This window comes from Colletotrichum paranaense (assembly GCF_030867605.1).
Source record: "Colletotrichum paranaense strain IMI 384185 chromosome Unknown Scaffold_1.1, whole genome shotgun sequence".
Taxonomy (NCBI): domain Eukaryota; kingdom Fungi; phylum Ascomycota; class Sordariomycetes; order Glomerellales; family Glomerellaceae; genus Colletotrichum; species Colletotrichum paranaense.
The window spans coordinates 1,717,691-1,734,632 of record NW_026848959.1 but is presented as its reverse complement, the minus strand read 5'-3'; the positions used below and the strand labels follow the sequence as shown (position 1 = coordinate 1,734,632).

General features: G+C 54.6%; 7 protein-coding genes across 7 annotated transcripts; 5 read left to right on the top strand and 2 right to left on the bottom strand.

Moving 5' to 3' along the window:
* Nucleotides 1–1,065: 1,065 nt before the first annotated feature.
* CPAR01_00614 (uncharacterized protein) lies at nt 1,066–2,559 on the top strand (the record flags this gene model as incomplete). The annotated part of the gene is made up of 2 exons (XM_060484904.1): nt 1,066–1,364; nt 1,533–2,559. 2 exons carry the CDS (start codon nt 1,066–1,068, stop codon nt 2,557–2,559), a joined length of 1,326 nt encoding a protein of 441 aa, XP_060355761.1.
* Nucleotides 2,560–2,679: 120 nt separating this feature from the next.
* Nucleotides 2,680–3,020, top strand: CPAR01_00613 (uncharacterized protein; the record flags this gene model as incomplete). Its single annotated transcript, XM_060484903.1, has 3 exons — nt 2,680–2,762; nt 2,802–2,919; nt 2,973–3,020. 3 exons carry the CDS (start codon nt 2,680–2,682, stop codon nt 3,018–3,020), a joined length of 249 nt encoding a protein of 82 aa, XP_060355760.1.
* A 2,043-nt stretch (nt 3,021–5,063) lies between these two features.
* CPAR01_00612 (spherulin-1A) lies at nt 5,064–5,818 on the top strand (the record flags this gene model as incomplete). The annotated part of the gene is made up of 2 exons (XM_060484902.1): nt 5,064–5,535; nt 5,586–5,818. The coding sequence occupies 2 exons, from the start codon at nt 5,064–5,066 to the stop codon at nt 5,816–5,818; spliced, it is 705 nt and encodes a 234-aa protein (XP_060355759.1).
* Nucleotides 5,819–6,155: 337 nt separating this feature from the next.
* On the bottom strand, nt 6,156–7,559 carry CPAR01_00611 (actin; the record flags this gene model as incomplete). The annotated part of the gene is made up of 2 exons (XM_060484901.1): nt 6,156–7,066; nt 7,124–7,559. The coding sequence occupies 2 exons, from the start codon at nt 7,557–7,559 to the stop codon at nt 6,156–6,158; spliced, it is 1,347 nt and encodes a 448-aa protein (XP_060355758.1).
* Nucleotides 7,560–11,367: 3,808 nt separating this feature from the next.
* CPAR01_00610 (uncharacterized protein) lies at nt 11,368–11,649 on the top strand (the record flags this gene model as incomplete). The annotated part of the gene is made up of 1 exon (XM_060484900.1): nt 11,368–11,649. A coding segment is annotated over one exon (282 nt), but the record flags the coding sequence as incomplete, so codon positions are not given.
* Nucleotides 11,650–12,031: 382 nt separating this feature from the next.
* Nucleotides 12,032–14,737, top strand: CPAR01_00609 (SIP5; the record flags this gene model as incomplete). The annotated part of the gene is made up of 1 exon (XM_060484899.1): nt 12,032–14,737. The coding sequence occupies one exon, from the start codon at nt 12,032–12,034 to the stop codon at nt 14,735–14,737; it is 2,706 nt and encodes a 901-aa protein (XP_060355756.1).
* A 417-nt stretch (nt 14,738–15,154) lies between these two features.
* CPAR01_00608 (L-galactose dehydrogenase) lies at nt 15,155–16,339 on the bottom strand (the record flags this gene model as incomplete). Its single annotated transcript, XM_060484898.1, has 1 exon — nt 15,155–16,339. One exon carries the CDS (start codon nt 16,337–16,339, stop codon nt 15,155–15,157), a length of 1,185 nt encoding a protein of 394 aa, XP_060355755.1.
* Nucleotides 16,340–16,942: the final 603 nt, after the last annotated feature.

The window sequence follows — 16,942 nt, the reverse complement described above, 5'->3', positions numbered from 1 at the left end:
AGACCGCACCAGGCGGCGGGTTGAAGCTCTTCCGTTTCAACCGCACTATTCTTTGCCCCCCATCTGCCACAAATGGCTCCATTGACTGGACACGGCCGATCTTCTCTTTCAGGGTCCGACGGTCGACCCAACCGGGCCAACCCCAGATGGATGCTACACGGTTACACTACCACCCACGCTACCACCTTCTGCCGATAATACCTGCCCTGCAAGCTCCTGGGGAAGCCAAAGGCGAGCAACAAGTGGATAGTGGGAACACTTGTGACTCTTGCGTCTCTACCTGCCCTCCGCTATTCGCTCTGTGCCAGCCACTACGGTGCGAAGGCCCGGATGGGAGGGGGGGGACGTGGGTGAGTAGCTATGGGACGTGGATGATGGCACGGGGCGGGTGTGTGGGCAATCTGGACGACCATCCACTTGGACCTTGGACCGGTCTAGCCTGCACAGCTCTAGTCTGCCCGTGCTGCATTTCTCGGCGCATCTTGTTGACTGTACGTACGGCGCGGTTGACCCCCAAGGTCCCTTGCTCGATGTACATCTACACAGTAGGTATTGCTTCCAAAGTTCCCTGTCTCGCCTTGCTTGACGGCGCGACGGGGTACCTCTTCACCGCAAAGCTAAGGATAGACACTCCCACGTTTCTTGTCTTGCCCAGGCACTACGTAGCCCACCATCGTCTCTCCTGTACCAGTCAGGGCTCGTTGCTGTAGATATTTAGACCGACATGTCGTCCGCCCCAAGACGTCTCTTGTCTGGCAGTCTAGATCTCTACCTTACCAAGCCGAAAGCTCTTATCTTCCCATGTAAACAGTGAGCATCATCAGTCTGACCAAGTTCCGATTGCGATTGCGCTTACGACCGAGTTCTGCCCGTCCTCCCTTGACGGCCATCCTTCCACCTACTTAGCTTTCTGGCTCTCGGCCTCTCTTTTCCCGTCTTACAACAACACCCTCACCACCTCTCAACTTTCAGACTGATCGCCGCGGACCCTCGAGGTTTACGGCCGTCGCGTAATACCTCGTCTCTGCTCCCACGTTTCTACCCTTCGCGCGCGTTCGCCGTAACATGCTCCAGGACGTCGAGGACGCCTACACGCTTTACCAGAATTCGGTCACCAATCTCCTCCATCTCCTGTCCAATCCTCTCATCCTCGCCCACACAGCTCCTCACCTCTCCGCTTATGACCGTCTGAGCCTTGCCTCCACGAGCCGAGCATTCCGAGAACTGATCAAACACACCTCTGGCGTATTCCGCCATCTTGATCTGATCTACGTACGCGCGGCGCAGTTTGAAATCGACGGCATTGATCGCGGTGGTGAAGTCTGGCGTAATGTCCAACTTGATGAGAATCTGACCGAAGATGAGTGCGTCCACTCGACCTTACTCCACTCCACCTCCTACCACCGTCGGTGACATTCATCTCCCCAATGCCCCCCCCCCTGGCGTCGCGGCCAGTTCGACGCGGTGGGGATGCCGGAGATGGCCGACCTTGGTGCGGTAGAACGACTCGACTAACGCGCGATTCTCACCAGTTTTTACTCCGGTCCGCTGAGAGGCATCTTCTCAGGCATCCGCCGACAGAACATACTCCAAGATGTCCAGACGCTGATCTTAGACGGCTTGTCCGTGACGGCTGAGCTCTGCCACGAAATCATTCTCGACCCATCCTACAGCGTGCGACTCTTATCCATTCGCGGCGTCAAAAACCTGAACGAGCGCAAGCTGTGCGCATCTCTTCAATATGCCTGCAGACCGTCGCGGCCAGAGGGCATGCCCCGGCTGAAGGGTCTCTACGTTTTCGGTGCCAAGGACACTACGCTGCCCTCATTAGCATCTCCCGGTGTATCCTCCGGCACCGCCTCGCACGTAGCGCAGATCAGCGCAGGGTGGAATGCCAAGTCGCAGCAGGCGTTGACATCATCTCTTCGAAGCGAGGAAGAGGACTGGTATTATAGGAAAGGCCGCATCATTGCACGTCCGCTGGTCGAGGAATGGGCCAACACTCTGGTTGACTGCCACGGTATCATTGCCTTTGATGCAATTACTTGCACCGGGCCTCACCATACGAACTCGCCTGCTTACGGCAAGGTAAGAATCCCGGCCTCAGCCCGGCAATGGGCCGTGGCGACAGTCGCCCTGGGCGGCTGTGCCGGTTGCGGTGCTGCACCCGAAGGCATGTCAGTTCACAGCGGGACTCCGGCGATTCAACGTCCTCTCCTGTCCCCTCCGCCTCTCCTAGCATCGTCAGTTAAGGCCGCAACGGCACCGCAGCTCTGCACCGGATCGGAAACGTCCTTCGTCGCTCGATGCATCGACTGCCTGCGAGAGAGATACTGCGCGGGCTGCAACAAGTGGTGGTGCGAGGAATGTTACCAGACACCCAGCGCCGTGACCGAGCTGGCCGATACCGACGTGATTGTCGTCGACGCCGACGGCGGTGCTTGGGTCCAGCACCAAGAGCACGAGAGTCAGCCCAAGATTAAGGTACGAAATGGCGCCTGCTTCCCAGACTGCATCATGGGCGAGGTCAGTGATGCGCAGAGGGTGTTGCTGGGCTGAGTCGGACGTCCTTTTGCCGTCTGGCCCGGCCTGTTCCAAAGTGTATGCCACAATGCTATTCATCGTCCGCCCCTTTCTCGTCCCCCTCGACTTCCTGTTATCTAGCGAAGAGTATGCGTCATGATTGGGAACCCGATGATGCTAACACAGGTCATCAACCTTAGGCTCGTATCGCAAAAAGCTGCTGGGAATGCGGTAGCAATGTAAGTGGCGATTCTAGACCCAAGTTCTCCCTCGACGAGACCCGAGCTGATGGCAAGAAAACAGTGTCACGATTGCATTGATCGTACACAGAGGCTCTGTAGAGGCTGCTGCGGTGGCTACTGCTTGGTTCACAACGAGGGGTCAACCTCAACTTTCGTAAGACCGCCTCTGACGAACGGTATCTCTTGGGCCTTGGCTAACATTCACAGTGTGACTGTTCGATCCCCGCAACCTCGTTGAAGCGTTCAGATCGCTAACTCTTTCGGTAGGGTGCTCGAGCCGTGGTCGCTTCTTGCGACACCTTTAAGGGGGTGTCATCCGGGCGAAACGACAGACGCCGATCGCCGGTCAGTCACCGCAACCCACGGGGTTTGAGACCAACTGAAGCTGGAGGCTAGTGGCACTCACGGGAATGAAAAATTCCAAGACTTTTCTCATATTTGGATCTTCAGGCGCGTCAAAGCGGCGCTCCCAAGAGCTTCTCGTCAGCTTTGGGTCACGATTTACAGCCTGTCTCGGAAGGCCAACTTTGTGTACTGTTTGATTTTCTGCATGGGCTATATTTACAGAGCCGGCGAGCTCTCGTCACGTCACTAAGCGCTTTCATCGTTTGTGAGATACCCTTGAAGCAAAGCGTTTGAGGCGTTGATTGCCAATGGTTTAGCGGTATAGACGACCTTTTGACCTCAATCCCAACTCTTTTGCACCCACTGTTTGTGTCCCGTTTCTAGCCAGATTGTGTTGTGATGGTGAGACTTGTGCAGGTGACGTCTATAGGCGGTTGTTTGGATCCAACTGCAATTCCCGTTCATAGGCGAGACTATCACCATCGTGTTCCTGCTAGTGAGCCCCTTTCCTCGGACTTCAGTCAGCCTCAGTCGTCATCTCCTCGTTTCTTTCTCCTGCTGATTCAAGTCAGATCAAGTTCCGTGACCGTCAACGACATCTCGTGTGAGGAAGGAAGACATCATTCGATAAGGAGATGCTAGAGATGCCTCCACTACATTGTTGTGCCACCCAGCTGATCAATCTGGTTATTTCCGGGAATAGACAGTCTGTTTCACAGGCATTTTGCATGACAGTTTGCCTCGAAATTCATTCGTCGTCACGAGCCACAAACCTCGGCCCATCCGTGGAAGCTTCCAGATTAGTTTAGTGAAGGTATACAGGTTATAGTGCGATGCTGAACGCCTGCCATGTGCCTGGGCTGATAGCTTCAAGGTAGGTTCCGACCTCGGCCGTCACCTCGACTATGAGGCTCTCTAGGAGCCACACTTTACTGCGCGCAAAGGTCAAGACCCTTCTCTCCGTATCATCCAATGAAATGAGATAGTCCAACGACCAAGTGGAAGGTTAGAGCTATACGATACTGTGGAAGCAGGGCCTTATCGAGTAGCTTATAATTACGTAGGGGAAAGCTTGCTGTACGAGATAGAAAAGCTGGGGAGTGGCGGTATCACGAGCTGACTTGGACAAATACAACAGTGCCTCGCTTTCTCTCCTCTCTTCCTCGGGTGCAATTTTGTCATCTAGGACGACCCTCTGGACACTTGAAGTCACACGCCAGGTTGAAACTTTGCGTTCATAGCATATTTCCAGTGATGACATGAAAACGCAGGCAGAGAAGGTTGTAGGAACGATTGGAAGCTCTCGACAGGAATGAGATTGTCATTAGTCCTTGTATTGACATGCCAAGCCCGAGGAGATCCTTTGATCGAGTACCCGTTGTAGCCAGAGTCGCTGGCTCCGTCCTGGCCGGTTCGGTTGGACAGTTTTGCCCTGACTGTCACAGGTGCAAGCATTTACCAGCCCGAGAGGACGTGATAAGTCGCACCGTCCCCTAGCACAAAATATTCAGGGTTTCTGTGCTTTGTCAGGGTCCTCCTATTCCCGAGATTCTGCCTCGTCTCCCTCCATTCTCTTGTCAGACGATATGTACGTCGTACGTCGATCGTGCGCTGCGTGGGGAGATACTCGTGATCGCATACCCAGGATAACGGCATTGGCCTCGAGAAAGTTAGATGGAGATCCCAGCAGATGGCTTTCTGTGCCTTTTTGCTACGTCCTATTGGCCTATACTTCAAGCGGAGACTGCTCCGTTACCATGGCACTCCCTGAGATCTCGTGGTGACTTCCAAGGATCTATGCGTCCTACCTGGCCACTGAATTGAGCCTCACGAGCTAGTATAAGTTCGCCTTGTCCTGGGTCGCCGGAGGGAGGACGATCGATCTCGAAACGGCATCTTCAAGACATACTTGGACGCCTTCTGGACGCCTTAACCGTATCCGCCTCGTCCAACATGGCCGTTTCCGCCCCATCGCCAACCTGGCTTCTCTTGTCACTGTGTCTATTTGCGGCCTTCATTAACGCCACAGACGACACACTGTACCCAGATCGTGTTCGATCGCTTAGAACAAGTCCAACAGAACTTGATAAGCTTAATATTCTACCCGAAGATAAAGACTGGACGTTCAACTACTTCGCCCATGAATTCCACACCAACAGCCCCGGGGGCGTCGTCAACGCCAATGCCGCGACTTTCCCAGCAACGGTTGGCAATGGTATGACCATGGCTTGGATCAGTCTTGGTCCCTGCGCTATGCTGCCGCCGCATTACCACGCTCGTGCTTCCAACTATGTGGTTTCTGTCGAGGGGACTACCGAGACCTATATGACGCTGGAGAACGGGGCTCGGATGGTGAAGACAACTTTGGCACCCGGAATGATGACAATCTTTCCCCAAGGCAGTCTGCACACGATGCAAAACACAGGTGAGCTTCGTTACGAGCCTCCATATCTTGTCCCATGCTCACCACTCTAGGGTGCGATAATGCTACTCTGATCTCGGCTCTGAGCTCAGAAGACGCCGGCACCCACAATGTCGCCAATGGACTCTTCGATCTTCCTCCAAGTGTAGTGGCAGCAGCATTGGGAGGAAACTCGCTGTCAGCAAAGTTTGCACAGCTACGACGAGATATCCCGGCTGTCGGGACTGGTGCTGCGGTTGGCACCGCAGAATGCCTGAAACGGTGCGAAGCTATTGGCTCGAAGTAGGTTGTCTATAGTATGCCCACAGCCGTACCGATATAGACAAAAGGGGTGGTCGATACTCATGGCTGTAAAGACTTTCCATATTGTTGGGGACGAGAAAGCTTGTTCGGCCAAAACGTATCGACAAAATTTCGAAATATGAATCCCCGGGGCAGATGGCATCGTGGAGCAGTCTGTTTGGTATACTGAAGAAGTAATCGACTGTGTAGAAGCCGGGATGGAGGCTGTTTTTGATTTCCATAGACCTGCGATGTACGCCCACAGGGCATACAGGGATGTGATGATTCTAGGGCTGTTTGATAGACCAACCGCCCTGGTTAGTGCTTGGAATAGTGAAGGTTCAGACACCAGTGTTTCCAGAGCCGAATTTGCGAGCAACCCATGCGCCGCCGTACTCTTCGTACTCTTGTTTAGTGGCAGACAGCTTGTGAATATCGGAGTGTTTGGCCAGTTTGGCACCGCCATGCCAGGTGCTTGTGATAGGGTCGACGGGATGCGCGACCCTCACAATACAGGCATCAGGAACTCTCTTGACAAGCTCCTTCTCCAGCCGCTGGATAAAGCCAGCAAACAAGGCGTTGCCGCCAACGACAACGATGTTAGCCAAGAGCCCCGGCCAAAGCCCAATTGGCAATTCGGAAAGAGACTGCATGATGACGTCCGCGAGGCCGGGTTGTCGGAGTCCAATGTCGGAAGGCTGAAAGAGTAGTTCGGGAACTGAAAAGCGTTCGTTTCGAAGCGTGAGTATGTCTTCGTCGTTGTCAGCGGCGCGTGCTGCCATCTTTCTTGCTTTTGTGTGCATAGCAGGGTCGTAGTCTCGGACGACGCCCTTCGTCTTGGTGTGGAAGTCGGGCAGTATGTAGTCTTTGGCAATGCCGGCTCCCGTCACGTAAGGCTCCCTCTTCTCGCCCCTCGTACCCTTCCAGGTCTTCTCGAGGTCGCCATTGAAGTCGAGTGAGACATAGCTTGCCTGTTCCTTGATCTCATTAACGATGTATGTGTCGTTTCGCATGTCGTAGTATCGCAGAGAGAGTAAACGCGTCAAGTAATTTGTCATGAGCTTCCCACCGACGTCCAGTCTTCGAACAGCGGAGTGCAGGGGCTTGCCGTTGAGAAGAGGCATGACGATAGTATTGGAGTAGCCAGAGTCGATGAGCAGCACAGCTTCAGCCGGAATTTGGGGCACCGAATTCGGGTCTCGGGGGGTCTGAAGGATACCTTGGATGTCGTGGTACGCATTGAAGGAGGCCCCTGGGAAGACAAAGGTCAGCTGAGTCGACGAGACGTGCAAGAGGCTAAACCACATACCAATACCACGATAATAACTGGCAAACTGATATTCCTCAAAGATTACCTGATCACAGTTGGCCTGTAGAATAGGCAACGAATTGGGTTGTTCTGCAAGGAGCAGTCTGGTCTCGGAAGGATCGCACTTTTGCGGCGCCTTGTCGTCGAAGAACTCGTGGTCCCAAATCTCCTTTTGAGCTTCCCAATTGACAATGTACCCCTTTTCTACCGGTCGCCGGAACTGAACTTCGCCAAAATCATGGCATTTTTCGAGGTCGGATGCGACGTAGACCTTTCTCGCCCTGTCTCTGGCGATACAGTTTGGTATTACTCGAGGCTCGTCAGTGTGGTCGTCGGACACGAAGCCTGCTTTGATGGTCGACGCGCCATTGTCGAGAACCAGCGTTCGCGACGGAGGCACAGGGCCCGAAGACTTGGTATTGCGGCCACCAGCCATGGGGATGACTTGCACTAGAGCCAGGACGTCGCAACGGAAACGATTGACGAAATCGTAAACTTTTGCACTGGGAACTCCAGGCACTGGAGCTTGGACTTCTTCCCGCCCGCCTATTGGACCTGGACTTCCTCAGTCGGTGGTCGGCTTCCTCATCGCCGACACTGCTGACGTAACAGAGCCAAACCAGTGACATGGACAGGATGCGACTCCCGCTCTGCCAAGAGCTTCCAATCGTTGAATCTGTCGTAAACTCCTCATGGCCTAAACTAATTGTCCTGTAAATCACAAACCTAGCTTAAGCCGAGGAAAGATTTTCTTGGGTGTGCGCTTTTGAGATATAACCTGGGCCCCGTATGACACTGTCGTTCCATGCATGACTGGTAAGGTACTCGCGACATGAGTACATTTAGTTAGTTGTACTAACTTCAAGTTATGAGTTGACGTGCTAGCGATATGGCTCCTGACCTCGCCTCGACGTATTCGAGGCTTTGAAAACCTCCATATCTGACTTCTCTGTTGGATTCAACTTCCTCTCGCTTCACGCATGCTATTTCAGGCCAGTCTCGGCCATCCAATATCTCGAGATTACATGACTAGGACACTCTTGCGGTAAGTAGACCACCATGGCAGATGCGGGAATGGCATTGATGAGAAGATGTTGGCGGCTGAAGCGCCAGCCATTGTGCGACGTGGGGTGCAGTTGGCGTTTTGATGTAGGTGCTCACCGCCGCCAACATGGTGGGATGGGTGTCTCAGAGAATCACGCGACAGTGTCATGGCATTGGTTACAGAGATAAGGCGGCAGGCGGTCGGGGCTTTTTGGAGATGTAGAGGGTGCCTCCATGGCGGCAGCTCGTGAGGCACCCCACGGAACGAAGCCGTTTTCCCAGCGCGTGCCTGTCTCGGACTCTTGCGTCGAGTCAATCCGCTGGACACCGCCACAGGCAAGCCTACGCAGCATAGAGCACAAATTGTTCAGATATCGTGTGTATATTGCAATTTGTACATGACGTTTTGCAGTGTCTAGCCCAGCCAGCACATGCAAACCACCTTGGCGTCCCTTTGTTAGTCGTACCTAGAGTGCATGCAGGGAAACAAACCCGGGCTGAGACGTGCCGTGTAATTCAACCAACCTAGCACTCCTCCTGTAGGTCGATGACATGGTCGGAGGCTCGCGAGCATGAATGATGAAAGGCGATTGTCTGGAGAGGACCCGTTATTGAGTCGCATCGCATGGCGTTAGCGATTGACACATGGAGCAGCATAGGCATAGGCATAGGCATAGGGTAGATGCGAAGGCGGGCTCCATCTTTGGTAGTACCACCATGGAGTCTTAGACTAAGGCAATAGCGGAGAGCGGTACGAATACATTGGGCGCAACAGGCGCTCAAGCCCGTGAGGCATCATAGCTTTGCAGGAGGGGTGTTGCGAGATGTCGTGCGCATGAAGCTCTAGGCGCAAGATTCATGGATTTAGGTGGGAGATGCCCGTCGGTAGCTTTGGGAGGGACTTGCCGCGTTGGTTCGGGACCAGGAAGCATTAGACGGCAAGGGGTGCCGCGGGGGTCATGGTGGATTGGATGAGACATGAGACCTAGCAGCGATGAGTTGTTCAAGTGCCGGATTGGAGGCTGAATAGGGGGCACATAAGTGTCGATGACCAAAAGCGTTCATGGTGTTGATGGACGTCAAAAGGGAGGGACATGAACTAAGTAACGACATACTTGTACCAAATCGAGTGACATTTAGCAATAACATCAGTAACAGTGAGTAAATGGCAGTGACTGGTTGCGGAAAGACCGGAAGCAGGGTTTTCAGCTCTCACCTCATCAATTTCTCATCAAACCGGTCGACCCCTCATGATGGACAGGCGTGCTTAGCTAATAAGGGTGAGGAGGGGCTCCAAGTGGTGAATACTTACCGTCCGAGTCTCCAAGCCAACGGGTCTGGACAAGCTTTTTCTCTTTTTTTTCAACCTTGAAGTAATGTCATTCCGATGGAGAGGCATGAGGGCGGGAGTGAGAGTAAAAGTAAGACTGTTATTCCTCAGAGACCTACGGAGTCCCTATCTCAGCAGGCCTCATGGCTCAAGTGCATTTTGGAAGTCGGGGAAAGGAGGGGTCTTGCCGATGGTATGTTCCTTACCACCTTAAGGTACCTTGGGTTGGCAGGCACGCACCTAAGGTAGGCTGCAGATGGGCTCCACCTTCCACGACAACCTCTTGCCCCTCCGTGCTCCGTAGTCTCCAGCCCCTTCCTCTCTCATTCATTGGCGTCAAGAAAACATTGGAAGGTGCCGTGGACCATGGTGACTTCCACTGATGTACAAAGGAAAGAGGTTGTCGAGACGCGGCGGGCACTTCTCATGAGTTATTACGAATCCAGTAAAAAGAAACTACAGGAGTCTCCTTCCCTTAAGGTTTTGCACCCTACCTTACTCCGTATCCAAGGGAAGGAAAGACGAGTCCACTTGCATTCAGGTCATCTCCTGCCTTGCAGACTGGGAGTGCCCTCCAGGTCCCAAGAGCGTAGATCTGAGGCCAAGAAGCAAGCCGGGCCGGTGCAGCCAGCGATTTCGGTCCAGACTTCATCCACCTCATCCACCTCAGCAAACCGCCCCCAAGGGTAAAAGGTGAGGTAAGGTACCCAACGGATAACTACCACAGTACACAGTAAATCCCCTTGGAAAAGGTACAATGCCCAGATGCCCAAACAACCAGCCGATTGAGGTACCCTTTCTTCTTCCCGTAACTTAACCGCCCGATGCTTCCACCTTACCCATTGGAAACCATCCAAGGTAACCTCGCGCCGCACACTCGCCTAAGGTACTGCACCTTACCGGCCTCTCCACACTGGGATCCGATTCCCCTCTGTTGGACCCTGTCTGCCTTGATTCTCGGCCTCTTACACCCGCCCACCTTACCTCACTTGCACAATTTTGCTAGGTATCCTTTTCCACTTTCTCCAGTTCTCTCTCTTCTTTCTTTCCGTTTTGACAGCTTGAGTACGGATACAACGTCAGACGTCACATCTCCCTTGGCAACATCGGTGACAGCTACCTTACCTTACCTCACCTTACCTTACGTGCCTACCACCTTACCACGCTTACCTACGTGCCTGGGTACTTACCTAAGGTGAGGTGCCTAAGGTAAAACAGAAGTCGGCCAATAAGGTACCATCCAAGTAGGTATGTAGGTACCGGTATACTGGTAGATTGAGTAGCAACAATCGGCCTTTCTTCTTCATCTGTCATTCAGCTTGAAATGTTTTACATTTGTATGAATCAAATAGTATCATGAGCAGTCCTACAGCATAAAGGTCACTTGACTTTTGTTGTCTCCCGTCGCTACTAACCTACAAGGTAGCAGCAGGTTACCTTACCTACCTACCTTACCTTACACCTTGCTGAAGTAAGGTACTTTTCCTCCTTACGAATAGGTACCTTACCTTAGGTACCTAGGTTCCTTACCTGGCACTCCTGCATCATTGGGAACCTTGCTCTCCACTGCACCCGACAACCGTAACCGCGCCCCCCGGCCCTCTGCGCCCGACAACTTTCCCACCTTCCCTTAAGCATCTGTTGCTCGTCCCTCCAACGACCACCTCACACTCTCATCTCTTTTGCTTTTGCATCTCCCCATTTGCCATCTTGGCAACACATTCACTCATCCCTTTATCCTTCCACCGGCCTGACTCAAGGTACTGTAGAGTCGCTCTGCGTCCTCTTGCGAAGCCCGTCTCCATACGCCTGGAAACCTTCACATCTTGGCTCGCCCAGCATCCAGTGCCCAGTGCCCAGTGCCCAGCGCCCAGCCACGCACGTACGACATCCACGTCGTCACAAGCTTCCCGACCCGACACGCCCGTCCGGTCCCAGATCCCCAAACCCAGCACCACCACCACCACCACCACCACCACCTACCCACCCAAACACAACATCCGCTGACTGCGACCCCTGGACCGTCACCCTGCACCGCCAACACCATCCGTCCATCATCACCATCCCCGATATCACCGCCCGCCATCAACCCATCGCGCCCATTCGCATAGGTACACCTTACTACCTCTTATCCGCCTCCGACGATCAATAACACCATCTGCCTCCCCTCACCATTCTCGACAATGCTTGCAACTGTCTGCCACTTCGTCTGAAGGATGCGTTGTTGATTACACTCGGTTCATCCCCAACCATATTGCGACGGTACTTCACCCACCATCGACAACACTGCGACCATACATCAACTACACCAACGACAACCACAACACTCTCTACCGGACTCATTTTGGCCGGACCACCTCTCACTGCATAGTCTACCGCCGTGGCTGATACTGGTCCACCGCAGTTGTACTTGCAATCGTTATTCTGATTGAACCGGCTCATCGATCACCCGTCGTCGCCCTGTCCACTTCGAGAGAGCCCACACTCGACGAACCCTCAAGCAACACTGCTCGGCCACACTATCGATAACCAATATGGGCAACAGTAGCACCAAAGAATCTCGTCCGATTGACCCGGCGACCGACTACAGGCAAAGCCAGGCCGCCTACCTCAATCACTCCACCTCCAGAGAAGCCGCAAACGATCATGCCAGCTCACGGAGGCAAAGCCGCTTTAGTAGAGCCGACCTAAATCTCCTCGGCCTAGGAGCCGCCGGATCTTCAAGTGCTGCAGGCAGAGAAGATGCGCCGTACGAGCGGAGGGAGACGAGGCAGGAACGGGAAGCCCGGCGACTTGAGAGGGACCGCGTCGCGAGAGAAAAGGAACGTGAGCGGAGTCTGAAAGAGGAGCACATCGATGGCGGATACCTTGTGACCCTTGGTACATACACTGGTCCCGAAGACTTTAGCAAGCCCGTCGTGCGGCAATTGCAGGTAAGATGGTTTCCGAATATCCTCATGCTTTGGTTGCAAAGGTTAACAGTTGTGGCCCCGCAGATTGAAAGACGGCTTGCACCATTCTGGAGAGGTCTCAATGACTACTCCGACAGCTGGACCGAATATCAGCTCATCTGCGCCGGTCGCGGCCTTCCTATCCCGGCCGCCGATGAACAACCTCCACCCGAGTTCATTCCCCAGTCCAATACGCCCGCCTCTCCCACCGAGTCATCCCAGAACCTTACCAATCTCACTGTTCCAATGGGCCCGAGGTCTTTGTCAGTAGGATCGGATCGTAGTAGCTCAATGCCGGGCTCTGGAATATCGTCGCCCAACGCAGCCCAGCAGCGGAGTAGCTCACCGTTCAAGCCTCGGGCAAAAGCCCTTGCAGCAGCCTTGAGCGGGGGCTCACGTAGCAACTCGTCAAACGACGTTGCGCCCCGTGAGATCAAGTTGCCCAACGACCCCTTGGTCAACGGACAGCCGTTAGAGGTTTTCCTGTACAAGGATGCTACCGAATGTCCCATTTGTTTCCTAACCTATCCTCCCTACCTGAATCGCACCCGTTGCTGCGATCAGCCCATCTGCAGCGAATGTTTCGTGCAGATCAAGCGCGCCGATCCGCACCATCCCGAGCATCACGGCGAACCGACCGAGCAGTCTGCGAATCCGACCAACCCGGAGGAAGCTCCAGAAATGCTAATATCTGAGCCCGCGCAGTGCCCCTACTGCCAGCAGACTGAATTCGGTGTAACCTATGACGCTCCCCCTTTCCGACGAGGTCTATCTTATGCCATTGGATACCCGTCACAAAATACCGCCATGTCGTCTCAGAGCTCTTTGAACTCCACTTTGTCGCCTACCTCTCCAACATCTGGGAGGCGGCGAGCTCAAAGCTTGTCCGCCAACGCCCCAAATGTTGTCACTACTGATCGGGTCCGACCGGATTGGTCGACCAAACTCGCAGCGCAACGAGCACACCAAGCACGCAGAGCTGCAGCGGCAACTGCTTTGCACACTGCGGCCTTCCTCATGGGAAACAACGAACAGCAGCGCGGCTTCGCCTTCACACGGCCCGGGCGTTTCAGTCGGAGAAACACCGGGAGTCGCACCCCCTCTGGACCATCCAACCCACAGCCGGAAGAGAGCCCCCATCGCAACCCCGAGGGTGAAGCTGCCACAGCTGGACCAGAGCCTGGACCACGAAGCTCCTCTGGACGCGGAGCTCTGGAAAATAGGAGAAGTCGGATGGAGGAGCTGGAAGATATGATGTTCATGGAAGCCGTCCGTCTTTCTCTCGCTGCCGAGGAAGAGCGAAAACGCAAACAAGAAAAGGCGGAGCGAAAGGAGGCCAAAAAGAGGGATAAGGAAGAGCGTAAAGCCCTCAAGAAGCAGGACCGGCAGAGCGTCTATGGGCCTGGTCAGAGCTCTGCTAGTGGTAGCAGCCTCTCCCTTGGCCTTGGACGACGCAGAGGGAATAGCACAACCAGCAACTTGCGTGTGGAGGCCACGCTTCAGGGTGCGCAGACGACCTCCGCAGGACCCAGCGCGGAGACTTCTCCAGTGGCTTCCTCGACACCGATTGGCAATACCCTTTCTCCCACCTCGGCACCCAGCTCGGCACCAAGTTCGAAAGGCAAAGCTGTAGAACGTCCGGCAGTTGAGACGCAGTCATCCGAGAGCAGCTTACAAAGCATATCTACCACGCCCTCATTACCGATCCCGACGACTAGCCGCGGGCCTTCTCACTTGAGGCAGATGAGCAATGCATCTTCCATCTCATCATCTCTGGCTGATAGCGCAGCTGGCAGCTATAGCAACCAGGCGTACCTGGATCCTCGAGCCAGCGAGCTGAGCGTTGGCAATAGAAGCGAAGAAGGTGACCGAGACAATACGGAGCCCATGTTCAACTTTCGGAGCCTGGCAGAGATGGTGGGCGTTGACATTGAAAATGGCGAGGCCAACCATGACCAGGATATCGCCTCAGGCGAGGGCCGGACTGCGACTACGAGCAAGAAGGCCGAAGCGGAAGACGAACCGGAAGCGGAGCACATGGAAGACGCACACAGTGAGGAGCCCGTGCAGACAAACGCCGGCACATTGAAGCCACCTCCAACGATTCCCGAAGAGGCCGTCGACGGCGCCGGCAAAGGCGACGTCTCCCCTTTGCTTGGCAGTGGAGCATTGACACCGGAAGTGACAATAACACCCGAGACCCCGGCTCCTATCTCGGATGAGGCTGCTGAGTCGAAGAGATTGGGCCATGAAAGCATTGTGGAGAGTTCGACTGGAGTGACGCAGTAAGTGGAGTGCGGATCGACGGGCATGACGACGGGATGATTGCAAAATATGATGATGCCATATTTGATGGCAACGGCTACATGGGAGGAAGAGTTTTGCATACACTCTGGGGGTTGGGAACCCCAAGAAACTCAAGGCGTTCAGCGTGAACTTTGGGGGAGGAGGTCATTAGACGTGATTCTTTCTTTTTATTTCATCTATTCGCTTTTTCGCCATGTGAATGGCCAGCGCTCACTGTACTCTACCCGACCTACCTTTTGTAGGTAAGTGAGAAAAGCGGCCGAGATGTTGATGGTCTCGAGCTGCTTGACAAATACCATTTATTCATGGAAATATTTCGCCCTCGCTTATTACTTGATGTCTCGAAAATTTGACCTCCCATGCCCAGCCTGCTTGCAAAGGAATGGGTTCCTGCCAGGGTTACAAGTGTGGCTCGGCGGCGGCGGCGGGAGCGACAGCAGGAAGGGCAGCATCGATGGCGGCGACGGAAGGTTGGTTGACAAAATCTTCGCCAGGACTGGCCCAGCTGTAATTCCGCCATTCGCCCAAGGCCGGCCACATCTGTTCCGTGACCAAACGCTGAATCTTGTCAAGTCGACTGGCTTGGGCACTGGCGGGATTTGACTGGTCACTCTGGGCCGCAAGCTCGCGCATCATGCCCTGCCAGGCAAGGAACGTCTCTTCCAGTTCCGACACGGACGTGACACCCATGACGCTAACACCAACCTTGGCAGGGCCGTTGTACGTGGGCGGCAACAGCTCGCTGCCAAAGGCACATCCTACGCGTGCCCACTTCGCCATGGCCCAGTACAGAGCGAGCTCTTCCATCTTTTCGTCCGCGCCCTCGGCGATTCCAACCAGGCTCTTGCATAGCTTGCGTAGGGGACTCGGAGCCGGATGCCAGCTCGCCATGGGCCCATCATCAACGCCGCGGGTGGTGAGCAGACCCATGCTCAGCATGCTCGCGTTGGTCACGACACCGACGCCGGCATCTTTCAGCCGTGTGAGGATCGCGTCGCTACCGAGGGTATCGTTCTGGATGCAGAAGTGCGAAAAAGATTGGACAGCGTCGACAGGTTCGCCCGTTTCGCGGAGGATCCTTTCAGCAAGCTCGCAGAGGACGGGAACGGGATAGCCGCAGATACCGACATAACGGACTAGGCCCTCATCGCGGAGGCGGCGCAGCTCGCGGACAGCGGCGACGACCTGGTCGGGGGTGACGAATTCTGCATCGTGGGTGTATACCAGGTCTAGGTAGGTAGTATTGAGACGCTCGAGGCTGCGGAGGACGGAGGCGCGTATCCAGGCCGGGGAGTAGTCGAACTCGGTCGGGGCGATGCGGCCAGCCTTTGTGACGAGGAAGTAGGAGTCGCGGGGCGGTGAGAGGGTGCGTAGGGCGGCGCCGAGGATGGTCTCGGAAGGCCCGTAGTATGGGGAAGTGTCGAATGCGTTTACGCCAAGTGATAGGGAGCGGGAGACGATGTCGACGGAGGGCATGCGCGAAGGGTCCGAGACGTATTGGTAGTTGAAGGTCGCGGTGCCGAGGATCAGAGGCGGCAGGACGGCGGACAGCGGCCGGGTTGTGGTTGTGCGCGGGGCCGCCATTTCGGGGGTGGTATTCTGCGCTCTATAGATAGAAACCGAGATTTAGCTTCGAATGAGAAAGAGAATTGCTAACATGTAGCTTCGTTCGACTGCTCGCTAGTAGAGACCTGCTGCAAAAGCTATCGTTGTTGGCCGTGACGAATGGTACACAAGGCCCGGCTTCAGGGCCGGCGGCTCAAAAGATATCGAGTCGAGCACGTCAATGATTGATAGTCAGGGTCCCCCCGCGTGCCTGAATCCCCGAATGCGATTTGCCCCGCCGGAAAGGTGGGGGAGTCTGTACATATTTTTTCCTTCCCTTTGGTGACTTTCTGGAATCGGACTGGTCTTGTTCTGGTCGCTCCGGATAGGACCGAATAGACTGACGCGGAGCTCAACTCTAAAATGCTGAGATGAGGTTCATGGTATGGTGACTTGGTTTCTGGGTAGCTTGATTTCGTGGCCATGACCATAGCTAGAGACTTTGGGGGGTAGCATACTAAGTGATGAGGTCTATCTCAGTAACCACAGATTCAACTTGATACATCTTTCTCGAGTTGCATGGACATGCCATGAGCTTCGTGAAGACCGGCCATATCAGTGACATTGTGGGGGCTCAGCGTG